Source organism: Sciurus carolinensis, chromosome X (assembly GCF_902686445.1).
Source record: "Sciurus carolinensis chromosome X, mSciCar1.2, whole genome shotgun sequence".
Taxonomy (NCBI): domain Eukaryota; kingdom Metazoa; phylum Chordata; class Mammalia; order Rodentia; family Sciuridae; genus Sciurus; species Sciurus carolinensis.
The window spans coordinates 774,045-785,695 of record NC_062232.1 but is presented as its reverse complement, the minus strand read 5'-3'; the positions used below and the strand labels follow the sequence as shown (position 1 = coordinate 785,695).

Here is an 11,651-nt window from a genome sequence, read left to right as displayed (position 1 = left end):
TGATTGACAGCCAATAAATGGATAGGTGATTGACAGGTGAAAGACATGTCGATGAGGACTAGCTAGATACATGATAAATACAGATAGTTCATTGATAAAGAGGTGACAGATACATATGGATAGATGATCGATGACAGATGATTATACATGATAAATAGATGATTGGTTATAAATGGATAAGTGATTAATAGACAAAGAGGTGCCGTATTGATAGATGATAGGTGGCGGATAGAGATTGCTGGTAGGTGATTGATATAATAAATCAATTCATGGACAGAGAGAGAGACGATAGAGCCAGCCATGGTGGTGCATGCCTGTAATCCCAGTGACTTGGGAGGCTGAGGAAGGAGGATCTCAAGTTGGAGGCCAGCCTTAGCAATTTGGTGAGGTCCTTAGTAGCTTAGACAGACCCTGTCTCCAAATTAAAAATTAGAAAAAGGGTTGGTATGTGGCTCAGTGGTGCTTCCAATGCTGCGTTAAGAAATAAACCCAAAACTCAAGTACGTGCACGTGGTGGTGCAGATTTACCTGGACAGGTGATCCCAGGTGGAGGGCATCTCGGGCAGGGACCGGGGACCCACCTTCTTCACGTGCTTTCCCCGCAGGGCTCACCTCGCCTCTCCACCTTCCCCAGGGCCTCCGCTGAGCCTCGTGCCCATAACGGAAGCGGGCGTGGAGGGGGACGGGTAGCGGTGGGGCTCGGCACGTGGGGACGGACAGCCTTCCTTCCGTTCTGCCTTAGATTCTTGCCAGGAGGAGCGAGATCCTCGGCGCACCCAGTCCCCCAAGCTCATAGTCGTGTGCAGTGCGGTCACTCTGCTGACAGTGAGCCTCCTCCTCCTGTCTCTATGGAAACTGCAGAGGTAAGGACACCCCGTCCCGGCTGTCACGCAGACAGAGTCCCGGCTGGCCTCACAGCGGTTTCCAGCAACTCAGCGGGGAGATGAGTTTGGGCTCATGGTTCCCAGGATCAGTCGGTGGTCGCGGCTGCACCGCCGAAGGAAGATGGAGGGGTGCTTCTCAGCTGGAGCAGCGGGAAGCAGAGAGGGGACAGGAAAGGGGGTGATGAGGAGATGGACCCTTCCTAGGTCCCCAGGGCCCTGCGTCCTCCAGCGAGGTCCCACCTCCTGGCTGTCCATGTGGCTCTGCAGGGACGGATTCATGGGCGGATCCACTGATGAGATAAGAGCCCTTGGAGTCCGCAAATCTCCCTCTGGACATCCCGCACTCGGCTTCCGGAGGCCGTTCCAGAGGCCAGCCGGGACTGCCCAGTACAATAAATGTCCAGGAGATGGGAACAGGTGGGTCACCGCCTTGGGTCCTTCTGAGTCTCCTTTCCCTGGCCCTGCCCAGTCTGCTGCTGATGGCTCCGTATGAGAGGGTCAGGCGCCAACGGCAGCGGTAAAGGTGTGCAGCTATCCGGAATGTTCCCAACAGGCCATTTACCTCACCGCACCCGCAACAGTGGTCCTGCGACATTGTCAGGCCGAGGCAGCTGAAAAATTCCCATTTCCTGGCAACTCTGGAGCCATGGTACCTGGGGACACCGGTGCCGACCATCCGACTTGCCCCTGCAGCCCTGTGCAAACACAGCCCCTCAGCCGTGCCCTCCTGACGTGGTGACAGGTGCTCATGCTGCCTTCTGCAGCTGGGGGTGTAGCTCAGCACTCTGCATAAACGAAGCCCTGTATTTGATACCCAGCACAACGAACCATGAATAGATGTCTGCCCCACCAGCCGTGTGCAAACACAGCCCCCCGAGCTGAGCCGACAGGTGCTCATGCTGCCTTCTGCAGCTGGGGGTGTAGCTCAGCACCCTGCATAAACGAAGCCCCGTATTTGATACCCTGCACAACGAACCATAAATATGTGTCTGTGCCACCAGCCTCCTGAGCTGAACCCTCCTATCATGGTGACAGGTGCTCATGCTGCCTTCTCCAGCTGGGGGTGTAGCTCAGCACCCTGCATAAACGAAGCCCCGTATTTGATACCCAGCACAATGAACCATAAATATGTGTCTGCGCCACCAGCCTCCTGAGCTCCTGAGCTGAACCCTCCTATCATGGTGACAGGTGCTTATACTGACTTTCCCAGCTGGGGATGTAGCTCAGTGCCCTGCATAAATGAAGCCCCGGATTTGATACCCAGCACAACAAACCAAGCAAAAATAACGTTTAAAAAATGCCTTTCGATTTTCCTTAAGCTGCCCAACCAGGCGGCTTCAGGACAGTGGCCAGAAGAACAGTCCCCGCACAGCGTCTGGTGCAGTTAAGATGGAGCAGACCGTCCTGGGGGGCGGGGGGCTCAGGCATGGAGCTTGCCAAGGACGCTGCCTTCAGCGGGCCTCTCCGCTGACCTTCTGCGTCACCCCTCAGTCACCGCCTCTTCTCGCGTGATCCACGCTTATCTGCACCCTGGTGATGGACATGTCAAGGCCTGGACATGTCCAAGGGGGTGGGTCCCCTTTTGTTACTGGGGATGAGGTTTCCATAGCGACCACCAGATGGACGCAGAGGGAAGGGCACATGCCAGCCAGGCGGAGGGGACTTAGGTGCCCATCAGAGGCGGACAGGGCAGAGAGGCCTCCGGCACCCATTTCTCTAGATGGATTTGTTCCAGGTCTTTCCACGGACACCCGAATCCATGCACGCGGCCCCGTCTTGTAGGAATGTCCCCAGATCTGCTCAGGACCCTGGTGTGTCTCAACGGTTCTCTGTTTCATCGCAGAGTGAAGAGGCTGCTCGTGCCCAGGGTGCCGGACCCCAAGGGCACCTTCCCCGGCCTCTTTGAGCAACACCAGGGAAACTTCCAGGTACCTGCGCCGCGTTCCGGCCACCGGACAGGCGTGCCCGGTCCTGCCCTCAGGCCACCGTGGACGAGGGCTCCTAGGACCTCACTAGGTGGCCCCGGCTCTTCTCCTGACCTAGAAGGCCTTTTGGTCCAAGGGAGCGAAGGTCCCAGGTCCCAACCAAAGCTTGTCTAAATTTTCCCCACAGGGCTGGCCCTGCCCCTGGCCCGTGGGATTTTCCAGTTAATCTCTTTGTGATCTGATCAGGAAACTCTGTTCTTCACTTGCGGATGCGCTAGAGAGAGACGGAGAAAAGGGGACCAGGGCCACCCCACAGCCCAGCCATGGATTTTGTGGCCCCAAAATTGAGGCTCAAATCTATAAAAATGTGTCCTCACCCACCCTGGAGGGCAGAGGCTGAGATCAGGGGTCACAGGGCTGCTCCCTCCACAGGCTCCAGGAGGCTCCTTCCCGCCTCTCCAGCTCCTGGGCTCTAGGCAGCCCTGGGCTGGTGGCCCCAGCCCTCCAGCCTCTGCCTCCGTCTCCACGTGGCTCCTCCTCTGTGTCTGTGTCTCCTCTTCTGTCTCTTGTGAGGACACGGCCATGGCCTCAGGGTCACCCTGACCAGGAGGAGCTCCTCTCAGGGTCCTGCACTCACTGCCTCTGCAGAGACCCTGTGTCCACACCAGGTCCCCTGCACAGGTTCTGGTCACTCGGGTTGGGACATATGTTAGTTTTAGGGGGACCCATTCCACCAAATGATTTGAGGTGAAATCAACTACTTGGTTATAGAGGAGGTTAAAACAAGTAACCAAAAACAGAGGAGAGAAAACAAATATCATTTCTTCTACCCTCTTAAGTTCTGTGACGGAGGTCTGCTGATTAAAAGGGCCAGTCACAGATGAACTAGAGAAGATCCTTATTTCTCAATGGCTGCACAGCCTGGATGTGGGGGCTGGGAGACCCCCTGCAGGGAGGCCCCCGGGGAGCTCGGGCATGGGCACGACGCGGGTGGGAGAGAGTGGAGGTGCCCGGGGGGCCTCCTCTGCTGTGTTTGCACTGAGCCGAGCCCAACGTCCCATTCTGCAGGAGTGGATCAGAGACACCCAGAACGTGGTCCCGCCGAAGAAGGCGGAGCAGGACAGGCACCCGGAGGAGACCCTGGTGGTGCATCTGCTCAAGACGGAGCCCGAGGAGCCCGCGAGGACAGGACCCTTGTGTCTGCGGACGGGGGAGGAGGCGGCCCCTGGGGGGGCCCCTCGGCTGCCTCCCCAGGCCCCCCAGGGCGGAGCCGTGGTGGTCCTGGGAGGCTTGGCCTTCGTGATGAACGACGACTGCTACATGATGCTGTGAGGCCGCGTCGCCCTCCGCACCCGTGTCCCCCCAGATCCTTCCCTTCCCACCTTCCCGTCCTCCCGTTGCTCCTGGGACCCTTTGTTACGCGGCTCGGACGCTCGGTGAGCCAGGCCTGGGGCTCGGGGAGCCCAGTGTGTGTGTGTGTGGCGCTCGGTGGAACCGAACCCAAAATCAAATCTCCCCCCCACATCCTGGAGCTCGGCTGCTCAGATCCTCGCCGAGTTGCTGAGGCCGGCCTCCAACTTGCGATCCTCCTGCCTCGGCCTCCCACCGGCTGTGCCACCTCATGAAATGAAGCAAGATTGCAGGGTTGGTGGTACCGTTGGCCCCAGGACCTTGGCTTCTCTGCCGCCAGTGGCTTAGACCCTCCCGGCTCAGGAAGGCAGCTTTGGTGGAGCTCAGGAAGCAGGGCCTCCAGCACAGAGCAGCCTGGCCTTTGAGGAGGCTGTGGAAACGAACCGGAAGGGGGATTCCCCGGACGCTGACCTTCGCTGACCTCTGGAGCTGACCCCCCTGGGAATCGCTGACCCTCTCGCAGCTGGTTCCCCAGCTCTGTGGCTCGAGCCCTCGGGGACGCGGGGACCCCTCTCCTCAGTACCCAGGGCCTCGCCTCCAGCCACGACTGGTCGGCATCGTAAAGCTCTCGAGTCCACAGGCCGACCTGCGCTGGCCAAGCTCAGCTCACGCTGCTTATCCAACCGCTGCCCTCCCGCGGTTCCCGGAGTCCACGTTCCTGATGAAACGCTGATCAGTCTGCTGCGGCTGCCACAGCGAAGCCCCACGGCCGGGTGGTCACAACAGCAGAGGTCTATCTCCCCCGTGCTGGAGGCTGGAGGCCCGAGGTCCAGGCGTGGGCAGGGCTGGTTCCTCCCCAGGCCTCGCTCCTGGGCTGGCAGACGCCGTCTTCTCCCTGGGTCCTCACAGGGTCGTCCTCTGTGTGCGTCTGTGTCCTCACCTCCTCTTCTACCAGGACCCCAGTCCTGTGGGGTCAGGGCCACCCTGGGGACCTCACTGCACCTCAGTCACCTCTGTGAAGACCCCTCTCCACACACAGGCATGTCCCAAGGTCCTGGGGTCAGGGCCACCCTGGGGACCTCACTGCACCTCAGTCACCTCTGTAAAGACCCCTCTCCACCCACAGGCATGTCCCAAGGTCCTGGGGTCAGGGTCACCCTGGGGACCTCACTGCCCCTCGGTCACCTCTGTAAAGACCCCTCTCCACACACAGGCATGTCCCAAGGTCCTGGGGTCAGGGTCACCCTGGGGACCTCACTGCCCCTCGGTCACCTCTGTAAAGACCCCTCTCCACACACAGGCATGTCCCAAGGTCCTGGGGTCAGGGCCACCCTGGGGACCTCACTGCACCTCAGTCACCTCTGTAAAGACCCCTCTCCACCCACAGGCATGTCCCAAGGTCCTGGGGTCAGGGTCACCCTGGGGACCTCACTGCCCCTCGGTCACCTCTGTAAAGACCCCTCTCCACACACAGGCATGTCCCAAGGTCCTGGGGTCAGGGTCACCCTGGGGACCTCACTGCCCCTCGGTCACCTCTGTAAAGACCCCTCTCCACACACAGGCATGTCCCAAGGTCCTGGGGTCAGGGCCACCCTGGGGACCTCACTGCACCTCAGTCACCTCTGTAAAGACCCCTCTCCACCCACAGGCATGTCCCAAGGTCCTGGGGTCAGGGCCACCCTGGGAACCTCACTGCACTTCAGTCACCTCTGTAAAGACTCCTCTCCACTCACAGGCATGTCCCAAGGTCCTGGGGTCAGGGCCACCCTGGGGACCTCACTGCACCTCAGTCACCTCTGTAAAGACTCCTCTCCACACACAGGCATGTCCCAAGGTCCTGGGGTCAGGGCCACCCTGGGGACCTCACTGCCCCTCAGTCACCTCTGTAAAGACCCCTCTCCACTCACAGGCATGTCCCAAGGTCCTGGGGTCATGGCCACCCTGGGGACCTCACTGCACCTCAGTCACCTCTGTAAAAACCCGTCTTCACACACAGGCACGTCCCAGGGTCCTGGGGTCAGGGCTGCAGCCTGCAGGTTTGGAATTTTTCCCGCTCGCTCATCCGGCTGAGAGCCGAGCAGCATCTTCTCCGTGAGAGGCTGTGCGGCCTCTGAGCCCCGCTGTTGAAGGGTCTCCGCGGCTCTGAGCCCCCGGGTCTGGGGTTCGGGAGCCCCGAGCTTCACCCGGGCACCTGACAGCGAGCCCGCGGGCGGGGAGCCAAGGCGGGAGGCTTCTTCTCTCAGGGAGAGTGGAGTTTGGGTACCGGGTTGAACCCAGGGGGCTTCACCACCGAGCCACACCCGCAGCCCCTGTTTACGTTGTATTTAGAGACAGGGTCTCGCTGAGTTGCTTAGGGCCCCGAGAAGTTGCTGAGGCCGGCCTCCAACTCGCAATCCTCCTGCCTCAGCCTCCCCAGGAGAGTAACCCCACAAGTTTAGGGGAGGCTTGCGACCTTTCCCTGTCTGGATACAATGTGTCTGATCAGATCTGGTTGAGTGGCAGGTCCCGCCCCTTCATTTCCTTGTGCGGGGATCCAGTTCCTCTCCGGCCTCGCCTTTGCAATATGCAATCGGTGCGTGAGGGAACCACGGGCTGGGGAGGCCGCGGGTTCGGGGGCGGCCCCGGGAGGCTTCTCGCCGGTCGGTCCCCAAGGCCAGGCCTGGCTGGGCAGCTCCGGGGGTGACCGCAGGGACCCCTGAGCCTCCCTCCTGCACCGGGTTATTGGCGCCTCGCTCCGCCCCCGCGTGGGCGGGCCGTCGGCTGCAGCGCCCGCTGTCAATCACCTCCCTGCCCTTCCGAGCTGGGCGCGTGCGCAACCGTGCATGCGGACACGCGCCCCGCGGGGTCCCGGGACCCGTGCACACGGCGCGGCTGGCATCGGAGCCCCGGTGCCGGGTCCTCAGGACCGAGGTGGGAGTCGCCCCGCGCCTGGGCGTCCTTCCCGGGCTCCGGGCACGTCGCTGGGCCCCGGGGCGCGGTGAGTCACCGATGGCTATCTGCCCTTCACCCCGCCGGCGGCTCTGAATCACCCGCCCGGGCCGCTCCCGGTTCCCGGAGGCCTTATCGCTGCCGATCAGCGTCAGACGTGACTGGCAGGTGACGCCCAGAACCCCTGGATCCCGGGGTGGGCCAGGAGGAAGCTGCTGCTGGCGGTGCTGTGTGGCCTCGGGCCGCGTCGTGACCTCTCTGAACCTGTTCAGATGTATTAAAACGGCCTCAGGAAGCTCACTGGGGTGCCGGGTTTTCACGCACCCGCTAAAGAATAGCGGGGGGCAGTAGTTCTGGGGACGGGGCGCTGGTGTCCCCAGCAAAGCCCGGGATCTGCAAATAAATGGAGGTGTGAAGCCGCTCTCAGCAGCCCTGGGGTGGCTTTTTCTTTCGTTTCGTGTTTCTGTCTCCACGGCGTCTTCACGGCTGTGCACGCGTGTGAACCCCCGTGTCTGCGGACCTGCGCGCGGAGTTAGAGGAGGATCTCCGCTCGGGGGGCGTTTCCGACATTTGAATTCACTTTCGGTTTTTGTTTATTTGAAATGTATCTGGCTTACTTCGAAAATGCATTGATATTGCTGTTTATGCATCGATGCATTTAAATTTATAACCTCCTATCAAAGATGTGGGGGAATCTTCCCTCCCACCAAGATGAGGTGGGGGTCCTAATGCCTTGAGTGCAGATGGTGGTCAGTGTTAGGGGAAGGGTCTGCAGAGCTCTGCGAATGCAGCTGACCTGCTTCTTATGTTTGTGGCCCAGCGACCAGAACCTGTGCAGGGGACCTGGTGTGGACACAGGGTCTCTGCAGAGGCAGTGAGTGCAGGACCCTGAGAGGAGCTCCTCCTGGTCAGGGTGGCCCTGAGGCCATGGCCGTGTCCTCACAAGAGACAGAAGAGGAGACACAGACACAGAGGAGGAGCCACGTGGAGACGGAGGCAGAGGCTGGAGGGCTGGGGCCACCAGCCCAGGGCCGCCTGGAGCCCAGGAGCTGGAGAGGCAGGAAGGAGCCTCCCTGAGCCTGTGGAGGCAGCTGGACTCCATGGGAAGAGGCTGGTCCTGTCCACATCTTGACCCAGAACCTGTGCAGGGGACCTGGTGTGGACACAGGGTCTCTGCAGAGGCAGTGAGTGCAGGACCCTGAGAGGAGCTCCTCCTGGGCAGGGCGGCCCTGAGGCCATGGCCGTGTCCTCACAAGAGACAGAAGAGGAGACACAGACACAGAGGAGGAGCCACGTGGAGATGGAGGCAGAGGCTGGAGGGCAGAGGCTGGAGTCCCAGGAGCTGGAGAGGCAGGAAGGAGCCTCCTGAGCCCGTGGAGGCAGCTGGACACCATGGGAAGAGGCTGGTCCTGTCCACACCTGGACCCAGAACCTGTGCAGGGGACCTGGTGTGGACACAGGTCTCTGCAGAGGCAGTGAGTGCAGGACCCTGAGAGGAGCTCCTCCTGGTCAGGGTGGCCCTGAGGCCATGGCCGTGTCCTCACAAGAGACAGAAGAGGAGACACAGACACAGAGGAGGAGCCACGTGGAGATGGAGGCAGAGGCTGGAGGGCAGAGGCTGGAGTCCCAGGAGCTGGAGAGGCAGGAAGGAGCCTCCTGAGCCCGTGGAGGCAGCTGGACACCATGGGAAGAGGCTGGTCCTGTCCACATCTGGACCCAGAACCTGCGCAGGGGACCTGGTGTGGACACGGGGTCTCTGCAGAGGAGAGGGGTCTGCCTGAGTCCTAGCAGCCGGTCTCGACTCTTGCAGAAGAAAACACAGGGGAGAGAAAGAAAGTTTCCCAGACCCGTGGGCCGGGCGTAGCCAGCTCCCTCTCTTTCTTGTGGACTCTGCCTCGCTTGCACTTTTAGCGACGCTGGTTTCCACCTTCCTTCAGTTAAAATAATAATAATCATAAAGAGATCCCGGCAGCAGGCGCTCAGAGGTCAGAGCCTGGTCTGCCCAGAAGCGTGGTGTATTTCAGAGCCTCGCAGATCGCCTGGGTGGACGAGTCGCAAAGGGTTAAGACAAAATCACTTTGTGCAGTTTTCCAATTAAAAAAAAAAAATTAAAGAGAGAAAGACAGAGAGAGAGGGAAAAAAAGAAAAAAGAAAGAGAGAGAGAGAGAGACAGATGGAGAGAGAGAGAGCGCGGGAGACCGGGTTCCGCGGGCGCTGTCACTCAGGCGGGCCTCCCAGCCTCCTGCAAATCCCGGCTCCCTCTTAACAAGCGAGGCGGCGATTTCCTCCGTGTTCGCGCCCCGGGTTCCGCGGGGCCGCTCCCTGCGCCCGCCGGGCTGCTGACGTCCAGAGCTACTTTAAAAGGTTCGCTCAGGAATGTTCTGGGCTCCCTGCCCGCGGCTCCCCGTCTGGGTGGTCTCCACCTGCGGCCGGGAAACGGGGGGATTTGCCAGCCTCGTTGCAGCCGCAGACCTGAGCGGCTCCTCTCCGCGCCGTGTGCACAGGGAGGATCAGGGCTGCAGCCCGGGACCAGGAGCAGATCCGGGTTTGCAGGGACCCCCGGGCAGGGCCAGGCCTGGCTCTGGATGGACTCAGACGCCGATTTCGCTCATTCGGTCCCCTGAGCCTTCCTGGAAGGCCGGCCTCCCCAGATCTGGGGCGACCCTGACGTCTGCCTGATTGGCAGGCGGCTGTTCTTCCCGGCCTTCAACCTGTACCGTCCTCAGGCCTCTTTTTCCGGGTCCATCCTGATGCTCCGGGTGGTCTCCCAACCCCCAGGGAAGTCGCGGAGTCGTGAGGATGATTTCCTGAGGCCTTACCCGTGTGTCCTCCGTGAACACACTGACCACCGGGCCAATCTTGGCACTCACTGGTCAGCTGAGCCCGGTGACAGGCGATTCCAATTCAGAAGCAGCGAGTCCGAATCTCACATTCCGGTGAGCCCAGTTCCCCGCCGGGGTGTCACCTGTGAGCTTTGGCTCAGAAGATCCTGCAGGGCCCAGGGAAGAATCCCATTCCCTCCCCGGCCTTGCCTCTGGAGGCCTGAAACCCAGAGGCAAACCCCCCACATCCAAGAGCCCCCCATGGCCTGGAGCAGGCCCCCCCCATCCCTAATGCAAACCAGCAGAAGCTAGTTCCACTTCCAGTCTCCCCGGGAGGCTGAGGCACGAGGATCTCAAATTGGGAGGCCAGCCTCAACCATGTATTGAGGCCCTAAGGAACTCAAGGAGACCCGGTCTCAAAATAAAAAAAAAAAAAAATAAAAGAGACAGGGGATGTGGCCCCCAGTACCCAAAACAAATAAACACATGATCAATGAAAAGAAATAAGATGGTAATAAATAACATACACAAAAATACAAATTAGAACAAATAAAAAAATTTTTAAATAATAATTTACATACATTATAAAGAGCTTCTGATGATAAAACAATATGGAGTCTTTATTCTAGGACTCTGTTATACCCTCTCTTTCTCTGAGTCTTAGTAAAGTCTCCAAAAAAAAAAAAAATGTTATTTTTGAAGGTTTTCCAAGTCCTTCGAATGTTTCCCGTCAGCGCTGAGTCAACGGCACCAGGAAGGTGGCCCTGCTCCCGGGTTTGGGATCACCGTGCGGCAGCGCTGGGAGGTGGAAACGGGAGCGCTTTCTCTCGGGACTTCTCACGACGCCCTCGCTAAATGAATCGCCTCCTTAATTGACGGTTTACCTTCAGGTCGTTGTGAATTTTCTGGAGCCCGGCTTTTTCTCCCAGCGCACATCTGACTCCATTTCTCCTCCTCGGACTCTTAAACCCGTCTCCCTTTTTCTCTCCCATCTTGCATTTCTAGCGTCAGGAAATTGGCCGGAATCTGTCTTCCCCGGATCTTAGCGGAAGCTCCTCAGGGATCCGGCCGACTGGGCTCTTTCTTTCTCTTTCTCTTCCTTTTTTCTTTTTTTTTTTGGTACCAGGGATTGGACCCCCTGAGCCACCTCCCCAGCCCTTTTGATTTTCTCTTTAGAGACATAGCCTCACTAAATGGCCGAGGCTGGCCTCCAACTTGCCATCCTCCTGCCTCAGCCTCCTGAGCCGCGGGGATGACAGGCAGGTGCCCGGCCCGTGCCTTCTTAAAAACACATCAAAATGTGAAGTTTCCTGCTTTCTTTCCGTTTTTAAGCGTCCACCTTGATTTTCAGCGCTTTTGATTTCACCGAGACTTTTCTTCTGAGACCAGAGACCGTCCAACGTGGTGAAGGTCCTGGTGGTTTAAGGAGTGACCACAGGGCCACGTCCTGGGCACCAGAGACGGCCGTCGTCACTGACCGAAGGCCTGGTCCTCGGGCCCGAGAGAACTGAGTGTCTGTCTATCACCTATCAATCATCTACCTATCTATCTATCTATCTATCTATCTATCTATCTATCTATCTGTCATCTACTATTAGTGTCTATCTATCCATCTATCTATCTGTCATCTATCACTTCTGTCTGTCTAGGTGACTGTCACACCCTGGGTGGGGCTGCTCCTGGCTCCTGGTGTGTGGAGCCCAGAGAGGCTGCTCCACAGCCTGCAGTGCACAGCACAGCCC

At 59.2% G+C, this 11,651-nt stretch overlaps 1 protein-coding gene across 3 annotated transcripts in view; it reads left to right on the top strand.

The window, feature by feature from the left end:
* Crlf2 (cytokine receptor like factor 2) overlaps positions 1-5,231 on the top strand; it is a 21,470-nt gene extending 16,239 nt beyond the window's left edge. For 2 of the 3 annotated variants that reach the window (XM_047536611.1, XM_047536613.1), the window contains exons 6-9: positions 743-863; positions 1,152-1,301; positions 2,728-2,812; positions 3,878-5,231. In XM_047536611.1, coding sequence (XP_047392567.1) covers positions 743-863; positions 1,152-1,301; positions 2,728-2,812; positions 3,878-4,141 — 620 coding nt within the window. In that variant the 3' untranslated portion in view covers positions 4,142-5,231. The remainder of the gene's footprint in view (positions 1-742; positions 864-1,151; positions 1,302-2,727; positions 2,813-3,877) is intronic. The other variant, XM_047536612.1, reaches the window with a different exon arrangement.
* Positions 5,232-11,651: the final 6,420 nt, after the last annotated feature.